This window comes from Cricetulus griseus, chromosome X, assembly GCF_003668045.3.
Source record: "Cricetulus griseus strain 17A/GY chromosome X, alternate assembly CriGri-PICRH-1.0, whole genome shotgun sequence".
Classification (NCBI taxonomy): Eukaryota; Metazoa; Chordata; class Mammalia; order Rodentia; family Cricetidae; genus Cricetulus; species Cricetulus griseus.
The window spans coordinates 92973887-92998780 of NC_048604.1; the positions used below are offsets into that span (position 1 = coordinate 92973887).

The 24894-nt window shown below is 33.9% G+C and overlaps 1 protein-coding gene across 5 annotated transcripts in view; it reads right to left on the reverse strand.

Annotated features, from left to right (window-relative positions):
• The window catches only part of Cnksr2 (connector enhancer of kinase suppressor of Ras 2), a 212512-nt gene that overhangs the window by 9722 nt on the left and 177896 nt on the right, over positions 1-24894 (reverse strand). For 4 of the 5 annotated variants that reach the window (XM_027432585.2, XM_027432589.1, XM_027432588.1 and 1 more), the window contains one exon: positions 23569-24109. In XM_027432585.2, the coding sequence (XP_027288386.1) occupies positions 23569-24109 (541 nt within the window). Of the gene's footprint in view, positions 1-462; positions 1774-23568; positions 24110-24894 lie in introns of those variants that run through there. The other variant, XM_027432590.1, reaches the window with a different exon arrangement.

The window sequence follows — 24894 nt, forward strand, 5'->3', positions numbered from 1 at the left end:
GTATTACCAGGGAACAACACTTTTTTTATGATGAATATTTCAAATGGCAGAACGTTGGTATCATTAGCACTGACTTGCTAACCCCTAAGAAAGGATGGCTCTTTGAAAGGTAAACACAGAAATGAATGTCAGAAATCCAGATTTACCCACATAATTTAGAAAAGGTAATCAATAAAAAATGGAAGCCTAAGGCAGTAATTCATAATAGGGACAGCTTCAAAGCAAAACTAAGGGAAAATTTTATTTGAAAAGTTAATACACAGTCACCACACTCATTAATGAGGAAACCCCCTAAAATTTTTCAGATCATAAAGGTTTACTATGATTTGAATAGGGAGAATGACCCAAGAGAATTTCATTAATATTAAATGCCAATAAAATAAATTTGACTTATTTCTATAAACCAAGAACCACCACTCTTTAGATATACTTTAAAACACATTAAAATGGTTAGAGCACAGAGGCAGATCAATGTGATTTTTATTCACAACACAAATTTCATTTGTGAGAAAGAAGCATAGATTTCTTCTTATTAGTAAGGTATTTGCTATCAAGCATACTTCGCAAATTATTTCACTATCTAAAAAGATCTGGTACCAACTGGTAATATTTTTATTTTTAAGTAATTTATATTTTACAGGTATTCATATTATGCAATACCACACACTGCAGTAACAGGAAGAAAGACATTTCATAATACAATATTAAATTATTTTTCACTGCACAGTATGAAATATCCATTAATTAGCATTGAAATTATTACAGTGTATCTTATCCAACTAAAGGAAACTTCACATCTACCACAGAAGAAAAATAAGCAATATTGAGCCACAGGGGACCCAGTTACATAGTATTAAATAATATCTGAACCTAGTTTGAAAGACATCCAGACAAAATACTTTTTCAAATATGGAAAACCATAGCCTATAGATTTGAAATATTTTACAGAAGAAGAACAGCTCATTCCAGTTTAAGAGGCAACATCACTTCTACATAAGTGCCAAGAAAAAGAAGAAAGTTCGGATTTTAGCCGAGGAATCTAATAAAGCCTGGCAGGAGGAATTTCCTTCATTAGTGTCACTGAAAGCAGTCTGCCTTACACCTGAATATGCTTTAATAATAGAATAAACATAGTAAGTTTCAGAGCAGGGTGTGTACACCTTGCTTTAATAGATTACACTTAATTTAGTACAATACAGCATGGCAAGTTTTAAAAATGCAAATACACTTAACACAGAATTTGCTTCCACTGCTTTGCCTTAACCAGGCCACCAAGAGTCCATTAAACAGCATTTTCTAATTATCGGTGCTGATCCCTCTCTTCCTGGTGTTATGAGAACACAACTGAGGTGTTACCATAGAGCTCTTCCCCAGGCAAGACCCTTTACCCTCTGTTCTCTCATAGAAAGGGCAGTTTTCGGCTACTGTGCTCCATCTTGATTGGTTTGATCTTATGCTAGTCCCACTGTAGAAAGCTCGGATTCTTCTTAAGAGTGGCCTGCCCCTCATAATATCCCTTTAGGGAGGCCCCAAATCCACAACACTGGATGGTCTAAGCTTTTTACAAGTCTGTTTTCTGTTATAAACAGCAAGGACGAGGCCATTTTAGTTGCTTGCAAGAGGTTGATGTTGAGTCTGCGCCGTGCCGACTCTCTTCGATCTAAATTCTCTAAACATTAGCTTATCAATCTGTGATTCCAATGGGTTGAGTGCCAACAGAAGTGGATCCGATTTGGCATGGAGAGGTTCTACCAACTCTCGCAGTGTATTAGCCTAATATAATAAAGCAGTGATACAATATGATGAAAGACCTGCGAGTGCCATTATTCCAAAGCACATCAGTATTTGTATTAGAAATACCATCATGCAGTACCCATGAAGAGAAAATAGAAAAATATGTCTAGAATTGCATATGGTTTTAATACCATAATGTCTTTCTGTTGGCATGCAAGTCTATCTCGCCATAAATGGGACTGATTTTGACTTAGTTTGGAATGCCAATCTTCCAATTATATACAATAACTAACAGACAAATCTTTTCCCACCTCTAACTGGTACATACATGTCTATAGTTTGAAGCAGAAAAGCTGGCTAAAGTATTCTCCACATAGGTGCAAAGCCATCAGTGTTTTTAAAAGGACAAAATGGATTACTCTGTTTCCTCATTTTTACTTAGTCATAAGGTATGAAGAAGGGTTTTCTTGCCTTTGGACCAGAAGACTGTCTTATTGCTGTGACACAAATGGAACTGTCCTGATCCAGAGGAAGTCAAATAGCCTAGCTAGGACTGTTCTGACAATCAGTCCTCAGAGTAAAGGACACAAAGCGAAAAGAAATGAAAAGCTACAACAATAAGCATGACAAACAGATGATTTTACATCTGAGCATTAGCCACACATCAAGGAGTTGAGAAATCGGAAGAGAATAATGTGTTTGAATGATTGGAAAAGCGAAGAAGTGTTAAGAAAAACTAACGTCTCTCTTTGTTCATTTTATTTTGCATCTTCAGGAATCCAAATATTGTTAGCAGACACACATCGGCAATATTTGTCATCACTAGCATAAGGTAGAATTTTATCTGCTGCATCCTGTCATATTTTTGGTTCTATCCCCAGAAGAAACAAAGAGGGAAGAGGATCAGAGAAATCAATCTGTCTATTATCACATCCCTTAGAAAATGGGAAGGGAAATAACTGATAGGTAGAAAATGAAATACAGTGTAGTTCAAAACCAGCAGAAACAATTATTTATCATATCTTACTCTGTGCAGAAAAGGGGCTGAGAACTAAGCAATTTTCCTATGTAGGTCAAGTGAAGTAGCATATAATAAACCATCATTTAAAAGATTATAATGCTGGAACTCTATCGCTAGGTCCTACCACTCTTTGATAAGGGTATGGGATTTTAGATTGGAAAATCAGAGTTACTCTAACCTGGATCATAAGGTCATATCTCAATTTAAACGGTCCTTAATTTTTCTATGTAATTAAAATATTTTATAAGTTGTTTTAGACACATGAATCATTTCATTGTAGAAGTAATATTATATGAATACTTTCATTTTTGTTTATTCCCTAATACACATTTAATCCATACTAAACTGAACTAGAGTCCTGGTAATCAATTGGGTTTAATTACACTTACAGTATTGTTTCTCTAAGATTACTGAATTTTATGACAAGAGATTGGAAAATATCTCCCCAGTTTAGTCCCTTGTCTCAGTCAAGATTGTCAGGGAGAATCACTATTTCAAAGTGGTGAGCACTTGTTACCAACCTGTTAATATTAGCACAAAAGAAGGTAACTTTTTAAGGAAAGATAGTACCTCAACTATTTGTGATAAGTACCACTGACTAGAGACTCTTAAGAATGAAGGTGTTAAACACATATTTCTATGTACCACTTCTTACATACTGGATTAGAATTTCTGAGTATGGAACTCTGGAATTTACATTTTACGCAAATAATGATTCTTTTGCCCATTGTAGTTTGAGGTCTGCTCCAGGCCAGTTGCACTGGCAAGGGTTACCCAGTGGGTAGAGTTCGTTGAAGCAACATCAATAGCTAACCTGTACATACAAGTAGTTTCTAAGTCATTAGCCTTGAGGTAGGGAAGTTACATAGCATTTTATTGTAGCCTGTCCATCAGCAGAACACTTTATCACTCAGCTAAAACAAGTTCAAGGTTTTTGCTGAAGGATGTGTTGGAAATATCTTGGTCTCTTGAAAGTATGAAAAAAATGAAAGAGGTTTTGATAAACTGCTTGAATAAATTCTTGAAAGGTAAAATTTAATGTCGACTTAAATATTTCCTATTTATTTTTGAGGCAAATAGAACAACTACAAAGGTACTCCTAGACTAAGCCTAATTGAATCAACTGTATGGGTTAGGTATGCACACTCTGAATAGAAACTAAAAGCACTACTAGCAAGCCAGGCCAATCAGGGTAAAGGCACAAAGAGCTAAAGTTGTATGACTCATGCAAACACAAACAAACCCATTTCAAAGGTGAGACTATTCTATACAAGTCTATCATTTACTTCTGAGAAACTTGCACTTCTGTGCCTTTTTGCAAGTCCCTTTTAAATTCTTAAGTCACTGTGAGAATGCAGAATATTTTGAGGAGTATATGTCTTTCCCTTTTTGTTTTATGAGTTTATAAATGACCCCACTAAGGACTACTCAAATAATAAGTACAAATATAAATTCTGGAAACACCAGTTTTAGGAACATTAAAACATATGTGCTAGGAATAGGTGATTTCAATCAGATGTTTGTAGTTTATATTAGAGTGGTTAATGTGGAAGTCATAAACATTTGTGTGAGAATGATTATGATTAAATTTGAGTACAAAGCAGGTATAAAAAACATTTTCTTATTGAATGAGAGCAAAATACATGAAATGGAAATGTGTGCTTAAACCAAATGAGCACCTAATAATATCCCCACTTTAGTTTGACTTCCAAAAAAGAATTCATTCTATTTATTAGGGTTCATTCCAAGTAAGGCTTGAGGACAAATCCAGGAGCAAAAGTCATAGACTCCTTGCATATAATGAGGGTCACTGATAGCAGATGACCAAGCCTAGCAGTGACAACATAGGAACTTCGGAGAGAACTGTTTTGTGATTAATTTTAGAAGTTTTGTTAACATAATTATCTGAAGTCTTCCTTTTCATAGATATATGTACATACATGTGTATATATATATATATACATATATATATGTTCAGATTTTAGTTTTTCTTAAAATATAAGTAATGATTACTTTCATTAATATAAACATCTGAAGGAATGAATGGACTTGAGGCTTTAGGGTCCACTTCCTTCTAAAAGGTTGAATTAAAAATAGAAGTTTTAAAAGTTGAATTTTTTATTTAATAAATCAGGTAAGGGGTTGGGAAAAATCTTTATTTTGTGACCTAGGTACATAATTTTCATGATAAAGCATTCCTTTTCAAAGTAAGATGAGAAATAGTAAAACTTAATGTAGTTTATACCTATATCCATAGAACCCAGTGGGATCTTTAAAAAGTAAAATATTTTGCTAACCTAGGTAGAGGCAAAATATTCTCAGATATTTCAGATGTTCCTCTATGTTGCAAAACCACAATTTCATCCTATTTGCATAATTCAGAGAGGCAGGATATTTCATTCTGAAAGTGAGACTTTATCTTAATGTACATACTGCTGTAGCCTCCGAGTACAGTTTTTACTTGGTAATTTGTGAGATTATTCCTCCCATGCTGCCTGTCTGCATTAAAATCCAAAATTGCTATCTGAAGAAGCTGAAGACCTAAAGCATTTATCTCTTTTCAGTGCTGGGGACTGAACCCAAGGTTTTATGTAATCTAAGTACTCCCTCTACTACTATTATGCTCTAACCTACAATGTCTTTAGAAATGAAGCCTTTGTATTAGCAATAAGTGAGAAAGGTCTTGTAGTTTAATAGTCACAGAAGCACTAAATACATTAATGCAATTTACTACCAGTTTACTTTCTTTCTTTCTTTCTTTCTTTCTTTCTTTCTTTCTTTCTTTCTTTCTTTCTTTCTTTCTTTTGGTTTTTCGAGACAGGGTTTCTCTGTGTAGCTTTGGAGCCTATCCTGGCACTTGCTCTGGAGACCAGGCTGTCCTCGAACTCACAGATATCCTCCTGCCTCTGCCTCCCGAGTTCTGGGATTAAAGGTGTGCGCCACCAACGCCCGGCTACCAGCTTATTTTCAATGATGTGATTACGGATGTTAGAAAAAATATACTAATTTTTGTCACACTTCACTGTTTTCTATTCAGATTTTAAAGTGGAAAGTAAGAGGAATTAATTTTTATACATTTGTGTTGTACATTAAGGATACAATGAGTTTGTGTGTTTATGTGTATATAAATCTGATTCCTCCATTATAATCCATTACTATTTTCAAATATTTCAGTTGAGTGATGGATAGATAGCTCAGCTATTAAAGGCTAGGGTCATATATTTCAACTGACAATATTATTAATAAAATAATCATGTTAAACTGTACCAAGACAGCCATTTTTCTGGTGTTTTCTTTCAGAAGTATTAGTGGGCATCACTGTACTCACATTAGGCTGCTTTTGTGAAATATTTTGTAATTAATAAATATTTAAAAATCTTTAAAGTCCTTAATTTCTGCTGCAATAGCTAAAACAGCAAAGTAGCTAGATTATGAGACATGAACCCAGTACAGGAAAAACAAAACCTCCCCCAAACTACCTAGAGATGAACCATGAATGTTTTTCATGTATGAGAATTTAAACTTTACTATGACTATACATTTATATTAAAAGGAGGTATTAGACCATATGAAGTAATTCAGCCATAAGAACACACAATATGTGAAGCATGAGTCACCAAACACTGTCTGTGGTTGGTATGGCTTTGCCAAAATAAAAAACAAAGCCACACCAAATCAGAATTAAAAAATATTTAATTTTGTTTCTGAATCATTTCATCCAATAGGTTCTCTTTTGCTCCTTCTAATCGTACTATGATACTTTTTAAAAACCTCATAATTACTTGAAAGGCAGCTTTTTCCTGACCTGAACTTTGAGCCACTTAAGTGATCAGGTGGTAAAACCATTTTTAAAACACTGATTACATTTCCATCTCAGAAGCTACTGAATATGACCGTCTCACTTGACTAGAATTCTCCAAATTGAAAATTTTGATAAGATAACACCTAAGAGAATATTCTGGGGAGCTGGGGTTCTGAAGATAAATTTTGTGTGTATTCCTTTTATGTCTTTTGGCCAATTTGCTGATCAACTGACTTGAACGTTGTTGCACAGTAAATGTTGAGGATGTGGTAAGTATAGTTTTACTGTCATTCTTCATTTGGTTCAGTGAGTGGCCCACTTCCCAATTACTCAGAATATAATCTAAAAATATATGAATATATATGAATTTTTCAAATCAACAGTAGCATTTTTGCAAGCAGTGTTGAACAGATATATCCTATAGGAATGATCTCTCCCTGATCACCTTTGTGGTATAGGATTGTATCCAGTGGCTCATGAATATTAAGTATATGGTCTACCTCTGAGCTACCTCCACAGCCCCACTCTAGTCTTATTCTCATATTGAATTTTTAAACTATCCTAAAATATCTGCCATTATCATATGGCAAGAGTACTATTATTTTTAAAGAATGCCACTCAGTATCAACTCTGGGAAAACATCATCCCAGGAAAGCAAATGAGGGGGAAAGGAAAGAGAGGCACTTCATCTAAAACAGTGAGTGAATTACTACATTGTTTTCCACAAGAGTATAACAGGTGGTTGTTGTAGGGGCAGTAATGGAAAAATTGTAGTAGATTAAGAATGGGACCTCTGACAGTGGAACCAGTATTTATCTCTAGTACACAAATAGACTTTGGGAGCCTATTCCCTATGGAGGGATACTCTCTCAGCCTAGAAACATGGAGGAAAGCCTAGGCCCTGCCCCAAATGACGTGACAGACTTTGATGATCCCCCAAGGAAGGCCTCACCCTCTCTGGGGAGTAAATGGGGGAAGGGATGGGGTGAGAGTATGGGAGAGGGAACTGGGATTGATATGTAAAATAAGATTGTTTCTAAATTAAATAAAGAAAGAAAAATGAGTTATTCTTACACTAAAAATCAAAAGATTATTTTCTCTCATGCTATATACACTGCCTTGATTGCAGAACTTAGAAATGGATTTAGCTTACTGTTTTTGAAACTTAAATGTTTAAAACATTAATGTTCCTCTCTCAATAACTTCTAAATGTTAATGCTTTATTAATAACCTCCTTGGCATGCCAGTCTGACATTTGGGATCATTTGCTCATTAACAACTCTGGCAAGGAGATAAGCTGCTTTGGGGGCATAGCCAATTGAATTTCAGGACCATCAAAAATATCTTCTCCAGCAAAGCAAGTGCCAAGAACAAGAAGAAAACTCAAGATGACAGTCATTTATCACTAACACTTTTTCTTTACTTAAATCTGTCATATAGTTAATGTAACATGTCATATACTCTTTTTACTTTCTAATCTACTATTATTATATCATAGACTGTATCATAAAGCTCCTTTGTTAAAATAGTTTCACAATTCAACACTGAAATTCTATTTTACTGATAAGTATCATGTCCTTTACAAGAAAAATATTTAGTAAAAATCATTGTAAAATGTATTTATAAGAATGTACCACAGGTGAAACCAATTAGTACAACTTTTCATCTTAATTAAAAACCTGGGTTGATGAGTATTAATATTCAATCTTAGCTGTATTAGAAATTAATGTCTGTTAAATTTTGTACCAGGAAACTTATCCTGTATTTGGTGTATAAAAGTAAAGAATCTAGAAACCTATGGAGAGTGTACCATCCAAAATATTCTATTAAATATGAGCTTCATTTCTCCTTCTGAACAATATTGTATAACATTAACCCTTATAAAGAAAATTAAATTTTACTGGGGAGTTACCGAGATGCTGACTCTCAGTGTTCTTATGAAAAAATAAAAATGCCTTTATAGTTACTGGGAAAGGTTGCCATATCTGTGTTTAACATTTTATATCATATGTTGAATTTTACACTCAGTATAATTGCAGAAAAGTAGACTCATACAGGAACTTCACTAGGGTGAGAGTTTCTTTTATGAAAGCCAAATGTTTGAAATGTCAGAAGGTTCTCTGTAACTTAAAATGTAATTTATACTGAAATGTGAAAAAAGACTAATCTTAATACATTTGTTTTTATCTTCAAATTAACCAATTTTATAGTGGTTGATGGGGCTACATTAGAACTCCATATTTGAATGCAACCCAATCAGGACTTAAACATCTCTTTGCATTATACTTTATTTATAAAGGACTATGCTGCCTTCTCTAGCATGAAAAGATACAACTGTTAAGGAAGAGTCACTTTCTACTTCATAGAAATATGCAAAAAAGGGTATATTTAGGATTCCCAAGTTTCATCTAAAACCCCTTAACATTTACTTTGGTTACTGTCATTGTTTGTAGGGGAAGAGAAGAGAAAAAAAAACAGTAAGAGCTATGGAGTAAATAATTCATCACCAAACCAGTCTTATTTATATTACATGTGTATGTGTTTATGTTATTAGCATCATTATTGTATGTGTAAATACAAGAACATACATATATACATACTACTACCACAAATTTCTATATGTACACATACACACATATACATATATGAACACATTATAAAACATACTGGTTTGTGTGTGGTTCAAGAGCTACTTCATCAGATCTAAACAGATAAGGTTATAAGATGATTTATCATGAAATAGTAGATCAATCCCCTTTTATGTCCACGAATACTAATAATCAAGGTTCTAGAACAGTTCTGAAGTGCAGAAATAATCTATAAAACATCAATCTTGGATTCTGAGGCAAATTCAGAAAATCTCAAAGTAAATTAAAAGTAGTTTCAAAACACCATTAAGTGTATATTAATCACATGTGCTTGTTACTATTTAGGAAGGCTGTCACATAGTTTAAAATAAGACATTATTCCTCTGCAATAGACTATGGATAGTACACACCATAAATAGACATAAAACCAGAACCTGATCAAAGAAAATGTCAGGATGACATTTTCTCCCTCCTTATTATAAATCTTTGGTATAACAGTAGGGAGCCCATTTTCTTTCCTTTATGGAAAATCAATACATATACCTCAAAAGTGTAAGTAGCAACTCTTCTTTAACAAAATAATGTATTTTAATTACAGAAGGTCTTGAGAACAAAGACCTTAGTTTTTGCCATACTAGGAATGATTACAGATCTTAGCTGTGCGGGCAGATTGGTCACCATGGTGATGAAAAAGTCAGCTTGGGAAGTAGATACTACATTACATTGCTCCCCATAGAAACAGTCAAGCTGAAATCAAATGCCACTTCTGTATTTAGCATGGGCAAAACCTGAAGCTCTAATGAACTGATACTTTGCCTCAGGAGTTGCTAAAGCAACTTAACAAATCTAGTTTAATCCAGTCTGGTGTGGTGGCAAATATCTGAAATTTCAGCACTTGGAAGATCAAGGCAGAAAGGTTCCTGTACATTTGAGGCCCAGGGTGTGATATACAATGAGACCCTGTCTTCTTTTTTTTTTAAAGACACTTCCCTTGAATATAATTTCTCATTTGTAATGGATTCCTGATAAGACTTCTATACACTTTTAGTCATGTGACCTATGTGCTCTTTTCAATGTTTTTTTTTTTTTTTGTTTTCAATCTTTTAAAAAATAAAACTCTTGTCTGATCAGCTAGTATTGCAAAAGAAAACTGCATATAGCTGAAATAAGAAAATCTACTTAAAATCTTAAATGTGAACTACATGATAGAGGCGGAATTTTGGGGAAGACAAGAGTCTGAAATCACAAGTGCTATTTCTGGCACTTCTGCATCATGGAAGAACAATTTAGGCCTTATGTGAAGTAATAATGCAACCACTACATGTTATCTTCTTTGAATGGCCTATGGTGCTAAGTTATTTGTATGTCATTAGTATTAGGAACAGATGAAGGAAAGGATAGATTATCAATACAGCTCATAATACATTTTGTAATGGTTCTTATGTCATTGACAGTGGCTGATTAGAAACAGGAAAAATATTTTAATCACCTTATTGTCTTGGGGGGCTGTTGGTAGAGGTATAGGCAAATGCTCAATAGGGTATGTTTATTGCTGTTTGGAACTTGGTCCTTTAGATTTTGAGTGACTACTTTTCCTTCTATGCTGTATGAAACAGGAAAATAGGTATCATGACATAACCATTAGTTACTGTTTTAAGAAATTTATATGTCATATTATAAACTTACTCATATCTAATTTTCTATAAACTACTGAAAATGTAACAGAAAGAATAGTCAAGTTTCACTCAAATGTTTGAGCAATTTACTTAATCATTCATTTCTTTTTCAGCTTTCATAGTATGATATGCTGTATAAAAATTGGTTTCAAATCATTTTAAGTCTAAATTATTACTTTCCAATCATTAATAATATCTGATTTTTTATAATATTATTGGTTCAATTCCATAGTTTTTCTAAAAATTCAATTATTTTGACTAGGGATAATTAAAAACCATAAGAATTAGCATTCTGTATTACTTGATTAAGTTTGTCATTCACATTTTCATTTAATTGGGTTATACAGCCACCTGAATTAGGGATAATACACAATTAAGTCAGAATAATCCCCATTTAAGACAAACTCTGGTTTTAGAAATCAAGCAATAAGTAGAATAAAAGTTTGGTCAAACATAATTCTAACCGTGATGAAACAAATCATGACAAAAAGCTTGGGAGCATTTACTCTTTCACATCTGAAAAAATTCAGGATTGTTCCTATTCTTTAGCCATAATAATTCTGATTACAGGAGGAATTTTCATTATTTTAATGTTTCTACACTCCCCTGAAATAGTTTATCAACTGGCTAAAGGTACCTTATCTGATATCAGTGACCTTAATATGCAAAAAGTAGTTCTGAATATCAGCAATGGACTTTCTTACATTTTTCAGGTACTGAAGACAGTGTTTGTGTAACCAGTAATACAGATGCTTACACAGTGAATCATTTGTGTAATTTGGCTGTTGTATTCCATTATCAGTGCTGGGAGGTCTATTTATTAAACTGGGAGAATAAGAAAGTCACTTATTGGTGGCGCACGCCTTTAATCCCAGCACTGGGGAGGTAGAGGCAGGCAGATCTCTGTGAGTTCAAGACCAGCCTGGTCTCCAGAGCGAGTGCCAGGATAGGCTCCAAAGCTACACAGGGAAACCCTGCCTCGAAAAACAAAACAAAAAACCCCAAACAAACAAAAAAGAGAGTCACTTATGAATGCGTTGTTCAATATAATGGGGGAACTTTAAACAGTATTCATTTTATTTGCATTTTTGGAACACGGAGCAGTTAATCAGAAATCAAGTTTTGAAAATCCACATCTTTCTTTCCCCAACAATATACAGTATTTTGTAGGCTACAAAGCATGAGATGTTTTAAAAAATAGTTTTATTTAATATTTATGTATTCTGGGTTCTGCAACGGCATCATACATGACATGTTTTATATCCTGTTAAATACATGCATAAGGATTTAGGAAAATAATGTTATGAAAGGCTAAATCAAGCTTACTTGATTTTTGCAACCAGTTCAGCTATATTAATTATCCACTTGGAAAAGACATAACATTGGGTATGTATGAAAATCTGGAGAAATGCCAACAATGTGGCCTTACCTCATTTTTCATTTTATGGTTACACATTCTGAAATAGTGCCATGTATTTTCTAAAATGCTCAATTATTACCAGAATATTTTTGTTTGTTTTGTTTTGAGACAGGGTCATATGGTAGTGCAGATGGCCTTGAATTCACTATCTAGTTGAAGCCAACCTTGAACTACTACTCTTTCGGCTTCTATCTCTTTCCTGACTGAGTGTTGAGATCACAGGTGTGTACTACCACACCTATCTCAGTCCACACTTTATGAGTTATTTAGAGAAGAAACTGGTATTTTATGCTATACTATTAGATTACTTATTATCCAATGCTTTGGACTAAAAATACTTCAGGCTTTAGTTTTTTGTGTTTTGGAATATTTGTATGGATTTTTTTCTTTGTTTGAGTAGTCTTAATCTCAAAATCCCAAATGTCTTGAAATTTAAAACTTTTCAAAAATTTTGTATTTCAAAGCATTTTGGGTTTCAGAGTTTTGGATAAGGGGTGCTCAACTTGTAATAAGACATTATCATTACTTTATATAAAGGGTCTAAGGTCTTGCAAATGGCTCAGTGGACTATGCAGCATTTGTCTCCAAGTCTGACTACTCAAGTTCAAAACCTGGGATCCATATGATGGAAGAAGAGAAAATAGACCCTCAAGAAGTTGTTCTCTGATCTCCACATGTTTGTGTGCACACATACAAACACATATAGCCACTAATGAATGTTAAAAAGTAAAAAAAAAAAGCCTGTTTTTGAAAAAAGGTATTACAATGAAAAGTTTTGAACTCAACATGTTTATGCAATTTGATGCTAATATTTTTAGGTTATGTGAATTAATGCCCAGTTTAGAAATGACAGATTCTAGAAAGTACTTAGTACAGTTGAACAAAGACATAGCTTATAAATGACAGGGTATGGATCTAAAATATAAGCTTCTGAAATTCTTTGGTGTTCTTGCTTCCTTGAACTTAATAGATTTGGTACAAGTCCAAGGTCTGTATGGTTGCAGCATTTACTCTATATTGTAATATTCTGGTATAATTTGAGGGCAATAAGAACAAAGGGTTAAAAGTCATGCAAAAGTACCCTAATGAAGTTAGTAATATTCATAGAGCTAATTTTCCATTACTTGTAGAACAGAAGTTGAACTCATTTTTATGAAACCTTCTGAAGATGAAAAGTATAAGTTATATAACCCTAGCTTTGTTTTTTTCTGTTTAAGTCATCAACACACTATGTTATTCAATTAGTAGAGATGAGACTATATGCATGTAATTAGTGCATACACTAAAATATGGATGATTTTTTTTTGTCTCAGAGATGTAAAGATAGGGCTGGAGTGGTGGGTCAGTAGTTAAGATCACTTGCTGCTCTTACAGAGGAGGTTTTGGTTCCCAGCTCCTACATGGTGGCTCATAACTATCTGTGACTCCAGTGGCAGGGTACCTAGTGCACTCTTCCAACCTCCAAGGGCACCACACATGCATGTGATGTAAATATATACCCATACACATAAAATAAATGTCTAAAAATAAAAAAGAAATATAAAGAAACAAGTAAAATGCATTTGGGACCACACATTCAACAGCAGTGGAAAAGTTTTATCATAGCAATAGCTATAAGAGAGACTTAAAGGGCCCAGTGCAGTGGCAAACCTGTAGTTTCTGCCTTAGAAGCTGAGGTGGGACGATCACCTGATCCCAGGAATTAAAGACCTGCCTAGGGTAACATGGTAGCTTCCTTTCTCACCTCAGGATAAGGAGGAAGAAGATAGGATGGGGACGAAACTGATCCTATATTTTCTTTTACTTCTCCTTTTTGAAATATCGAGGACAGAAACAATATTGAAGATAGAAGTTTAGTAACACAATAGAAAATTTCAATAATTAGTAGTTTGATAAAAAAAATCTTAGGAATACAGATATAAATTGCCCCACTAAAAGTAGAAAAAGATACACAATTGAAGATTCCTTAGAAGAAAGCCTAAAGGTGCAGAAGATTTCTACGAAAATGAAAGGGATAGGCTACTAGAAATAAATGAGCAGATAATACCAAATGCTTGTGAGAAGAGTGCCACAAAACCAAGTGTTCAGCTGGGGCTTTTTGGAAAAAAATCCTTTAATAATTAAGAAAAAGTAATGGCAAAATACAGAAGAGCCATATAATTTTGTTGACAATTTAGACTTTCACTGCAAGGACTCTGTAAACTACAGCACTGAATAAAGAATTCTGGAGGAAAATGTTCTCTTTGAACCTGCAGGTTATAAGCATAGCAAATGAATGAACATTTTGGAAATTATTATAGGAATTCCTTGAGACACTGCTTTAAGCTGAAATGGCTGTCTTATCGAAACAAAAAACTCAGCAATGGTTCTTCAAAGAACATACTGATAAGTCTGATAGAAATAGATGAGGGAATTTCTAATAGGTTATGATTGGGAGGACTTTCCTTTTAAAAAATAAATGATGAAAGGGCCAATTTGGATTTAATGAAAAAAAGGAAACATCTAAAACAAGCTTTTGGGTAGCAGCTTCATGATGGGAAGTAAAAGGAAAGGCAGTGTGATTGTACAGGATGAAATTTTCATGAAACCCTTATTAATATGGACAGAAATCTATTTCTAATTAGGTGGGTTAACTTGGAATGACTGAATTAAATTGACATAAAAGTTTCAGTCCATGATTCTTTCTTTTTAGAAGTGTTTTCTTTAAAAAAAAATAAAGGTTATCCTTAATCAATGAATTCACTAAACGCAAGGAAAGAATGTTTGAAATGCTGGAAAATGGAGACTACCTTTCCAGTAAGATGGATGATTAACACCACAAATAATAAAAAATGACATTTTAAACTTGCTAACAGAGTTGGATACTTCTGGATGAAACTGGATACAATCAAACAGGACAGAAAATGTAAATAGCTGCATTGTGGCTAAAAGAAAGAAGTCAGCATGGGATATTACTTATATCTTGCTGACAATAAAGCATTATATGAATTATCAGTTAATAGGTTAATTCTTCTCTGTAATACTTCCAACACACTTGAAACAATGTTATCTAGACCTTCATCAGCATAAAGTTAAGGTGATTACAGGAAGTCAGCTTAAGAATAGAAAAAACTGTGTTTGACAACACTATCCCATTGTACAGTTTTGGACATATGCATATGGTAAGAACAAATGGTGAGGCCATCGCGCCAAGGAAACCTACAAACTTTGGGAGTTGGAAGGAGTCTTCAGATTGTCAGGCAGCTTTGATTACAAATATGTGCCATCAAGCCTGGTGTGGATTTCTTTTTTTAAATACTGAGTATGGGGAACCCATTAAACATATGAGACCATTCACTCCACATATGGGCAATATAAAAAATCAGCCTTTGTTTATCTTTCACCTATTATACTCTTTGGAACTTCTAAGATTATCTTATTCTTTCTTCCATATGAAAGCCTTTAACAATTTTCTCTGTTTTTTAAAATCTAATTTGTTATTTTCAGTTTCACAATTAATATAAAATTGTCAGAAATCTAATTTTGTGTAAATACAAGATGAATTTTTAAAATGTAATATCCTGTCTTTTGGACTCAAGAGCTCTGAAATTCTAAAATACTCAAATGGAGGCTCAATAATAAATTTTCTTAAATATAAAAGGTCTGTCTTTTTTGGGAGGGAGGGTAAATATAACTAACTGTCCTAGAACTCTTAAGTTTTATAATAGAGCTCTTACTCATATTTACATAAAGAATGGCATATATCCTAAATCTACCCCAACAAAAACAACTGTTATAACTCTCCCCTTACTATAAAGAATTTTGTAATGCATTCTGTAGTATTATTGGAGTGAAACAACTGAAAGAAACACATTAAAAAGCATATATCCTACTGATTTAAAGAAGCATTTGAAGTTAGTTAAACATAATTTCACTTAATTATTAAGCAAAGAATTGTGTTGATATATCTTTGGAACTGTAAACATATTCCTGCCTCCAATGCTGAGGCATGGTCCTAATTAAGTTTATAAAAGCATTTATAAGCCTCAGTTCCCAAGTTACTAAATAAATCTAGAGGAGGCGTCCCAGCAAGTATCTAAGGTGTATAAAGATAGTAGCATTAAAAGCAAGGGATGGGGCTTATTGTTAGATTCTGCTGAACAGTTATATGAAAGCCACACTGATTTCAGCTGTCCCCATTCTTTTTAGGAAAAAAAGCATGTAAACTCTGGAGTTTGGCATAATTAAAGAGCAATGAGAAAATAGCAGAGTTGTCAAGGAGAAGAAGATATAAAGTGAATTTAGTGATATTGAAGTTATGCCCTGTTTTCTCTCACCAAGACTCAGAGGGTACATACATTAAAATGTCCATTTTATAAGTCATAGAATAGACTCTGGTGGTAGGGTAAAATAACAACAAAAAAAATAAGCAAACTTTGAAACAAAAAGAACCTATAGAGCCATGGATGACAAAATTTGGAAGACAAATAAATAGATTTTAGGCATTATGTAAATATATTCTGTGGATGATTTTTCCAAAGACTCATAGCACAATAAAACATTAGACTTAAAATTGTAGGTTGGAGATTTTAAGTGGGGAAGAAAATTCAAAATTCTTAAAAAGTGAAGGTTTCAAATATCTGTTAAGACATTAAAATGTATATTATGTGCTTAGTACTCAGCTAATATTCCCTATATTAATAGGTTTTCTGATTATCAAATTTTATAGTAACTTTATTATAAAATCACGAAGCATGTTCTAAATGAAAGAAATAATTAACCAGAGCCTGTAGAATATTCACTTCATTGTGTCAGACATTTGATATGTATTAATCAGAATAGCCGAGCCACCAGAATTCTTTTTTCTAAGCCATGATTTTTAAGGAGCAAGACAAATCAGATAGCTATTAGTTAACTCATCTTCAATCTTGCAAAGTTGCATAAATTATAAATATAAATGAGAACAGAATATTTTGTGCTTTTTTTCTAAGAATCATTTTTACAAAATTGCAAATTGGATATGAGGGAAAATTATTGGCACAAAGTAAGAAATTGCTATAATTTTTGAATTATTGTTTCCTTTTACTAAAAATTGTAAATTTTATTGGAATCAGACTTATTGAAGATTTAGATATACTAATAACATAGTACTTGTCATTTGATAAGTTAACAATAAATACCTACTGAATAAATGAGGTATGTTTAGAGCTAATTGGTTTATATATTTTTACAGTGAAGGAGAAGTTACATACAGGGATTTAATTTACATTTTAGTAATTAAATCTAGATATTGAAATGTTATAGAATCCTTGATTAGGATTATTAAATAATTTGTAAATTGTCTAAAATGACTTTAACTATAGTATTCAATTATCTTAAATTTTTTGAAATAATTTAATATATTTATTTTATTGACATACTTATACCTTGTGCTGGTATCAGAAATATACATGAAACTGTCATATAATACTGCATAGGATTCTAGGAGTTCTGAGGTATGAAGGTTAAATATTAAGTATTTTTATGGTGAAATGATATATATATATATATATATATATATATATATATATATATATATAGAGAGAGAGAGAGAGAGAGAGAGACAGACTATGCTGCTACCTGTGGGCATGGTGTTTGTGGAGCCTGGAAGAGGCTGTCCAATCCCCTGTAGCTGGAATTGTAGGTGTTGTGAGCCATTGGATGTGGGTTCTCTAGGAACTAAACTTGGGCCCTCTGGAAAAAGAGCAATTGGTCTTAGCCATTAAGTACTCTTCAGCACTCATAGAGTTCTTAAGAACAAATCTCAGAATCTGGCCTGGCTGTTTTATCACAGAGCTTTGGGATAAGCTGACAATGTTGGAAAATTTGCAAAAAAGAAGGAAATCTTCAGGGTAAACAAGGAAAAAGCAGGCTGAATTTAAGAGAGATTTATGTACAACTTGCTAGAAACTATTTCCATTGAAAAGATAACAATAAGTCATCACTGAACTGAAAAGTGATTTGCTTTTATGAATTGTGAAAATAGTAAGAGGCAACATTATGACTGAATGTGATTATCTATTTTGGCAAAAAATGTAAATCACAGCTTGTCTTGCCTATGCTAATGATAGGTTGTCATTCTGTTACATGAGATTAAATCTTACCTGGCTGCATCTTTTGCTAGTGTGACTCTAGCATGTAGATGTCTTTCTTTTTCCATTAAAATCTGGTTTCATTACTTTGAACATCACATATTATTTTCCTGCAGATGGAGGGCTACTGGGTATTTACTAAACTACAACAGACATTATTAATACCTTCCCTAAACAAATTAAGATGGTACTAGGTGATGAGTGACTTTTTAGGAAGACCCAAGGCTGTGAACCATGAACACAGTTATTTTGAGTCACCTTCTTATCTAACACTATGGCTTTTGGTGTAAGGACAATAGCTCAAAGGTGTTTGAAAGATCTGTTTTCTGACTGGTTTATGAAAATGAACTAATCATTTCACATGTCATACATCTGTGACATTTATATTTGAAATAGGACTTATACAGGAGAGGCTTGTTTCTACCATATCCAATCACACTCAATGTGACTAAAAAGTCGTCAGAGTACAAAGAGCAGTAATTCTAGTTACTAGAATCCCAGCATAAACAGTGTATGCTAAACCCTTGCAAGTTCTAGCTTTAAATAATGTCTGAAATAAATAGATGCACAACTTTGATATATGTTTCATATCAATAATGGTTAATAATTGTCTTTATCATGTAAGCAAAAAATAAGGGTAGTGTGATTTAAAATCTAACCTCTAACCAGTATTAGAATTATTAGTGTTTTATACTCCCTTACAGTATTATACATCAAATAATATGATATTGAGATTTCTCCCTAGGTTTTCTATGTTCTTTCTTTATATTTACTTGTAAAACCAGCCAAAGATGGTGCCTGAAAGTGACATATTTAAGGTATTCTTAGACTTTATCACATCCTTTAATTCAGTTTGCTGTGTCCTTCTTTATCTACTCCATTTAGATTTCAACTGTAATTTCAGAGATTATTTATGGTGATGCTCTCCCCAATTACTTGTATGCAAAATTTACCTTGAAAATAAAGAAAAAAGTGATGCAACATTTTCTTTTATCTCAACTTGTTCTATTCCTCCAATCCCACATTCAACGCAGGTTTGTATTCAAAATATGTCATTTTGTTGCCCACAATCTCCCCGAATGCTCTTAAAGATAAGATTCATACATTTTATAGACTCTCCAAGAAGTGACTGTTGGACCCTTATAATAACTGGAGAGGATGAAGGCATCTTCTCTGCACTGTATTAATAGTTGTTGTTCAGCCTCTCTGCCTAGATATTTACAGGTATTAGGCTACTGACGTACAACACAACCTGTACAGCTCCCACGTTGCCAACGGTATGCAAAGAATATTGTATTTTAAAATATAAATTTAGTAAGTATTTTTAGAAGCTCTAATTAGGAAAGCATGGATGTCATTTCCAGATAACCTCATGTATACTGTAGTTATGTGGTAATAGATTGAATCTCTTTCCACTCAGGCTGAAAGACCTAGGTTTTGTTTTAGATTTCCAAGACTAAGCTAAATACATGTGGAAGTCAAATGAGAATACTGGTAGGTAATCTCCAAGATAATGAAAAAGAGGATATTATGACTTTATTAAAGAAATGAGTGTGCAAAGAATGTGTGCACTCATATATAAGAAAGAGTATCTTCTAACTGCCAAGGAGGAAATCAGCAGGATCAAACGATAACCTTGAAAACCTTGAAAACCTCATCTAAATTCCCTACTATTACAAAGGAGAAGAAGACATTCTCAGCCAACTTTAACAGTGTTAATCAAGAAAGTACTTTAGTGTTATAGCAAAGAATTTCTGAATTAAGTACAGCTTTATATTTTATCTTATAATGTAATGATTTATACTATTTAAAAGTTGTCGAGGCTGGCATAATTAATAATTTAATTTAAGGAGAGTACTAAAAGGCCCCTACCTCAGTAAGCTTTGAAACTGCTAATTGGGATAATAGGAAATTACTTGTCTTTTCCCAAATGCCAGAGAAGTAGGTCAGGATAATTAATATGCATGCTGACTTTTCAGTCAAAGGAAAACAAGACATGTCTCATGTGTGTACTTTTAGTACCATCTCTTTCAGACAAAAATGAGTTCAGTCTGAGAAAATGGTCAGAGTGTGACTCAGTTAAATAACTGAAGTTAAAAATAAGACAAAAGGTAGCTCAACCATGAGACACAGATTGCATTCTATACTATGGAAGGCTAAATTTGACCTTCATAAACTAAGGTTAAATTTCACAATTTTGAGGAAATGGAAACCATTCAGGGTATTGACTTAAGTTTTTGTTCTTTGGAGTTCATTGCAAACATGTGTCACTTAATGTATAACATTATATGAATTGAGACAAAATAAGTTATATAAAAGGAGTTTGGTTATTTTATAAAACAGTTTATATTTTCATGTTTTCTATTACCCATTTTGTTCACTTTTCTAAATACTTCCTATTTTAAATGTTTAGGCAAAATGAAAAAAAAAATGTTCTGGGCCAGAGATATAACACTCAATTTCCCCTGCACCTATGCACATGGTTAGTACACATTCTCTTCAGTAGCTCAAACTGAATGCTGGCCTCAAGCAGGATAGAAATATGCTACTGAGAGACTGAGTTTTGCAAGTTAGCATTGCTTGTCGATTTGTGTGGCTACATAAATGAGTGCTCTGTGTCAGAGGATGTACATGTAAGTGGGATGCTGACATTATGTCCATGGATTCTTGTTCTGTGTATAATTTGTTTCTGGAATAATACCAAGCAGCTCCGTTTGAATAAGCAGCCTTTGTAGTTATTTCTAAGGACCAATCCACGCAAGGTGTGATTATGACATCCTTTAACTAGATCCTAGATAGTATTTTGAAAATACTGATTTTTCAAGTGAATCTTTCTCCAAATGAAACATTCATCATGTTATACAACCCTAAATATTTAGAATAAAAATCCCTCACCATTAGAAAGGTGAATATACACTGCATTGAATAAGAAAAATCTTCTAGGCAAAATGGAATGCAGTGCTCCATGCAAAACAGTTTGAAGTACACAGAAAAAAACAATCAAATGGAAAGATTTATGGAGTACCCCCAAAGAAATAGGTGGGGTCTCAAAGATATTACAGAACCATTTTAGTGAAACAAATTTTTAATGAAATTGCATGGATTGTACCACAGTATTGAACTATAATGACAAAATGTATAATACTAAATTTATTGACAAACTCACTACATCTGTTTTAGCTCACTGAAAAAGGTGAACAGTATCGAATAATTATGCATTTAATACAACTGGAACCTGAACTTAAAAGATAATCCTATAGACACAGGGGTACACCCATATGTCCAAATATAAATCCTATACACAGAACAGAAAGAGGATTCTTGAAGAAAAATATCAAAAGCCATCTAACTAGAGACACTCTATGGGCTTTGGAAACCATGTGCAAGGCATGATTGTGTCTTCCTACGTCTTCCCAACATGATGACTAAGACAAACTCAATAAATCACTTAAAAAATAAATCGTTGATTACTCTGCCTATAGAATTGATACAAAGTTTTCTGATCAGAATTTTCTATTCCAGAACTTAATAGTGTTTAATTGGCTAAGAAGGAGTGTTCTCCTTCCCCAGGGTTTACATAATAATAAACAAAACCCACATATTTATGCATAGTTGTTGAAAAACACCTGGATGAGATTTAAAACAAATTTTCTAACCCATACTTAAAATTTAGAAAATACGTTGTTAATCCTGGTAATGATTACAATAATAAGCATGTACTAGGATTGGTAGAATGCCTATAAAAGCATAGGGTAAGTCCTAAATATTCCTTCCATAAGAATCTTCCATAATCTCTGACAGATACGGATGTTGGTGGGGTCTGCAGGTGATGGTTGCTAATTACCTTTCCAGCATGTTTTTTAAATGTTTCTTTTGGAGACTGTGTCTAAAATATACACTGAAACTGCCTTAGCATGTGAATTTCATTACAAGAACTTCTTATACCATGTTGATGGAAGAGGTAGACTACCCATCAAGTTTTGTGAGCATAAAGACTACCCATTTCAAGTTTCACATTGAAATGAGATTTCTGACCTGTTAGTAACTTGTAAGCTAGGTTTTTTCCCCACTAGTAATAAAGAGCTTAGGCTAATGTCTCCTATAATCAAAGTCCCATATACTTGACTAATGAGGTTAGTGTTATATTTTATTTGTATCTTCAAAATGGGGAGTTGATGCCTTAAAGAAACCAAACAAATAACTTGTTTAATCATCATTGGTTCCAGTCCTCTGCAATAATTGACTTAAATTGTATTTAAATAAAGAGTTTAATGCTATTCACCTACAATCTTTTCATTTTACTTTTAGGACTTACAGAAAGACCTTTGATTTTAAATAGCTGAGTTACAGCTTTTCCCTTATACAAGGCCCAGTTTCTGAACCAGTGTATCATGGTAGTTATAAATAGAAGCTTGGTATTGGTATAACAAACTTGATAGCTAGTAAATAGATTCAGCTTTGTTTTTTTGAGACAGAGTCTCATGTAGCCCAGATCAGGTCTGAGTTTCCTAAGTATCTGATGATGACCTCAAATTCCTGACCCTCCTGTCTGTACATCCCAAGTATATAATGTATGCGTCACTATGCCTGACTGAGAGCATATTTTTAAGGTAAAACGCCTCAGAGGGTTACCAGAAGGTTTCTGAATTTTCTCCTTTTCCTTTAGAATTCAATATCCACAAATAGAGTTTTGTAACCAATGTAAATACCAACAAAATAAATGGATGCTTCTGGCAAATTGGTTTCTAGAAAAAGCTGAAGTTTGGGATGGCAAATGCTGTATGAAACTTCTTTTTTTTTGGTGGTGGTGGTGGGGGAGTGACTTTTGGACTTGTTCTTTAAATCCAACAGTGAGAGGAAAGATATAAATACATTTGTGTTAATGCTGGTGGGCTTAGTTAGCAGCCTGCTTGAAACATTTATCGTTTCTTAACCCAAACTTAGGGAGCAATCACTGTGAACTAGCAAGGTGATGCATGAAAGTGAGAAGCAAGGAGGAAAAAGAAAGTAAAGAAATGAAAACCATTAGCAGTAAAAAGCAAATGGCAATTGGGAGAAAAAGCATTTATTCTAGAGGTGCTTGTCCTAAATTCATAGGAGACCTAACTTCCTATCCAGCATGACCATTCTTTTTTTCCAACAGAAACAACCTACAAATAAGAAGTTGAAAAGTTATAACTGTGTATATAGGCTAAGAATTTCCAGAAACATACTTACTTTTCTCTCCTACGTTTTCCGCTGCTGCCTCCCCTTCTTCCTCTTCCTCCTCTTCCTCCACCTCTGGTGGCTGTATGTCATCTTGTGGGTCACAGGCACTAACTGGTGCGTTCAGACAGCAGTGGTTGAACCCGCTATCTCGAGGCAGAGTAAAACTTCGGGGCTTGCCCCCATTGCCATTTAACACTTGCATCCTCTCACTCTCGGCTAAAGGGTATGGGCCATAGTGATCCTGGAGGTGGCACTTCTGAGTGGGAAGAGTAGACTGCCGCCTGTGCTCAGGGGAGATGGCTGCCGAGTCAGAGAAGACCGAATCTTCCAGAGGCAGAGTCTGAAGATAGTGTAAGCCCGAACTTGTCAGCGGTGTCTCGATTAAATCCTGCCAGGAGCGGCGCTGACTGGCGGTCTTGCGAATGGGGGACACAGCACTGCCCCCAGTAACTTCCTGGCGAAACTCCTCATGTGAAGACTGAGACTGAGAGGTCTCTGTGGAGGACAGCCGGCTGTGCTTTGCTTCCACATAAGGACTGGCGCAACTCATCTGCGGAAATAACAGACAATTTCGATTGTCAAAGAACTTTCTTTTTTACCACAGAGTGTTTATGCCAATGAAGTCTTAGACAGTCAAGTAAGAATGTAGCAAGTTTGCAGCCACCTCAAAGTTTAGACCCCACTTTATACTTGATACAGACATCTTGAGATACGGATATAACAGTTGTCTATGACACATCTGATACAATAGAATAAATCTGATAATAATGGAAGTATGAAAAATTGTAAATGTTTATGTAAGAAACACACAGCAACTAAACAATTTGAAAATCTTTATATACTTTGAAATTCTAAGGGAAAAAAAAACCTTAGATTCCTATTTCTTGGTTTCATGCAGCTTGGGGGTGAGTGAAGGAGAGAGGCTTTTATATGTGAGAATAAGTTGTCTATAAACAAAGCAAATTTTCTGCTTCTTCATAAGTAAATGTTTGTTTCTGTGGGTACCACAGAAAAGCTGTCTGATGGTCTTGTCAATTCTGTGGTAATTTCTGGAGAACTGAAAATACAGGTAGGATGAAATTATAGTTTGTTGGGGATTAGCATTTTCTGTGAGTATAGACATGATAGAGCACATAAAAATGAATATATCTTGTGCATGAACTTAAAGTTTGGGAATATGTATTATAGTATAAAAGACAAGAAAAAAGAATAGCTTCAATAAAATGCTATTAAACATTTTCAGTGTAGCACTCTACGTGGGGCAAGCCTTAATCTAGCTCTAGACACTAGCAGGCTAGCTCAGGTACCTTTATTCAAGGAGCTTCATTTGTTAAT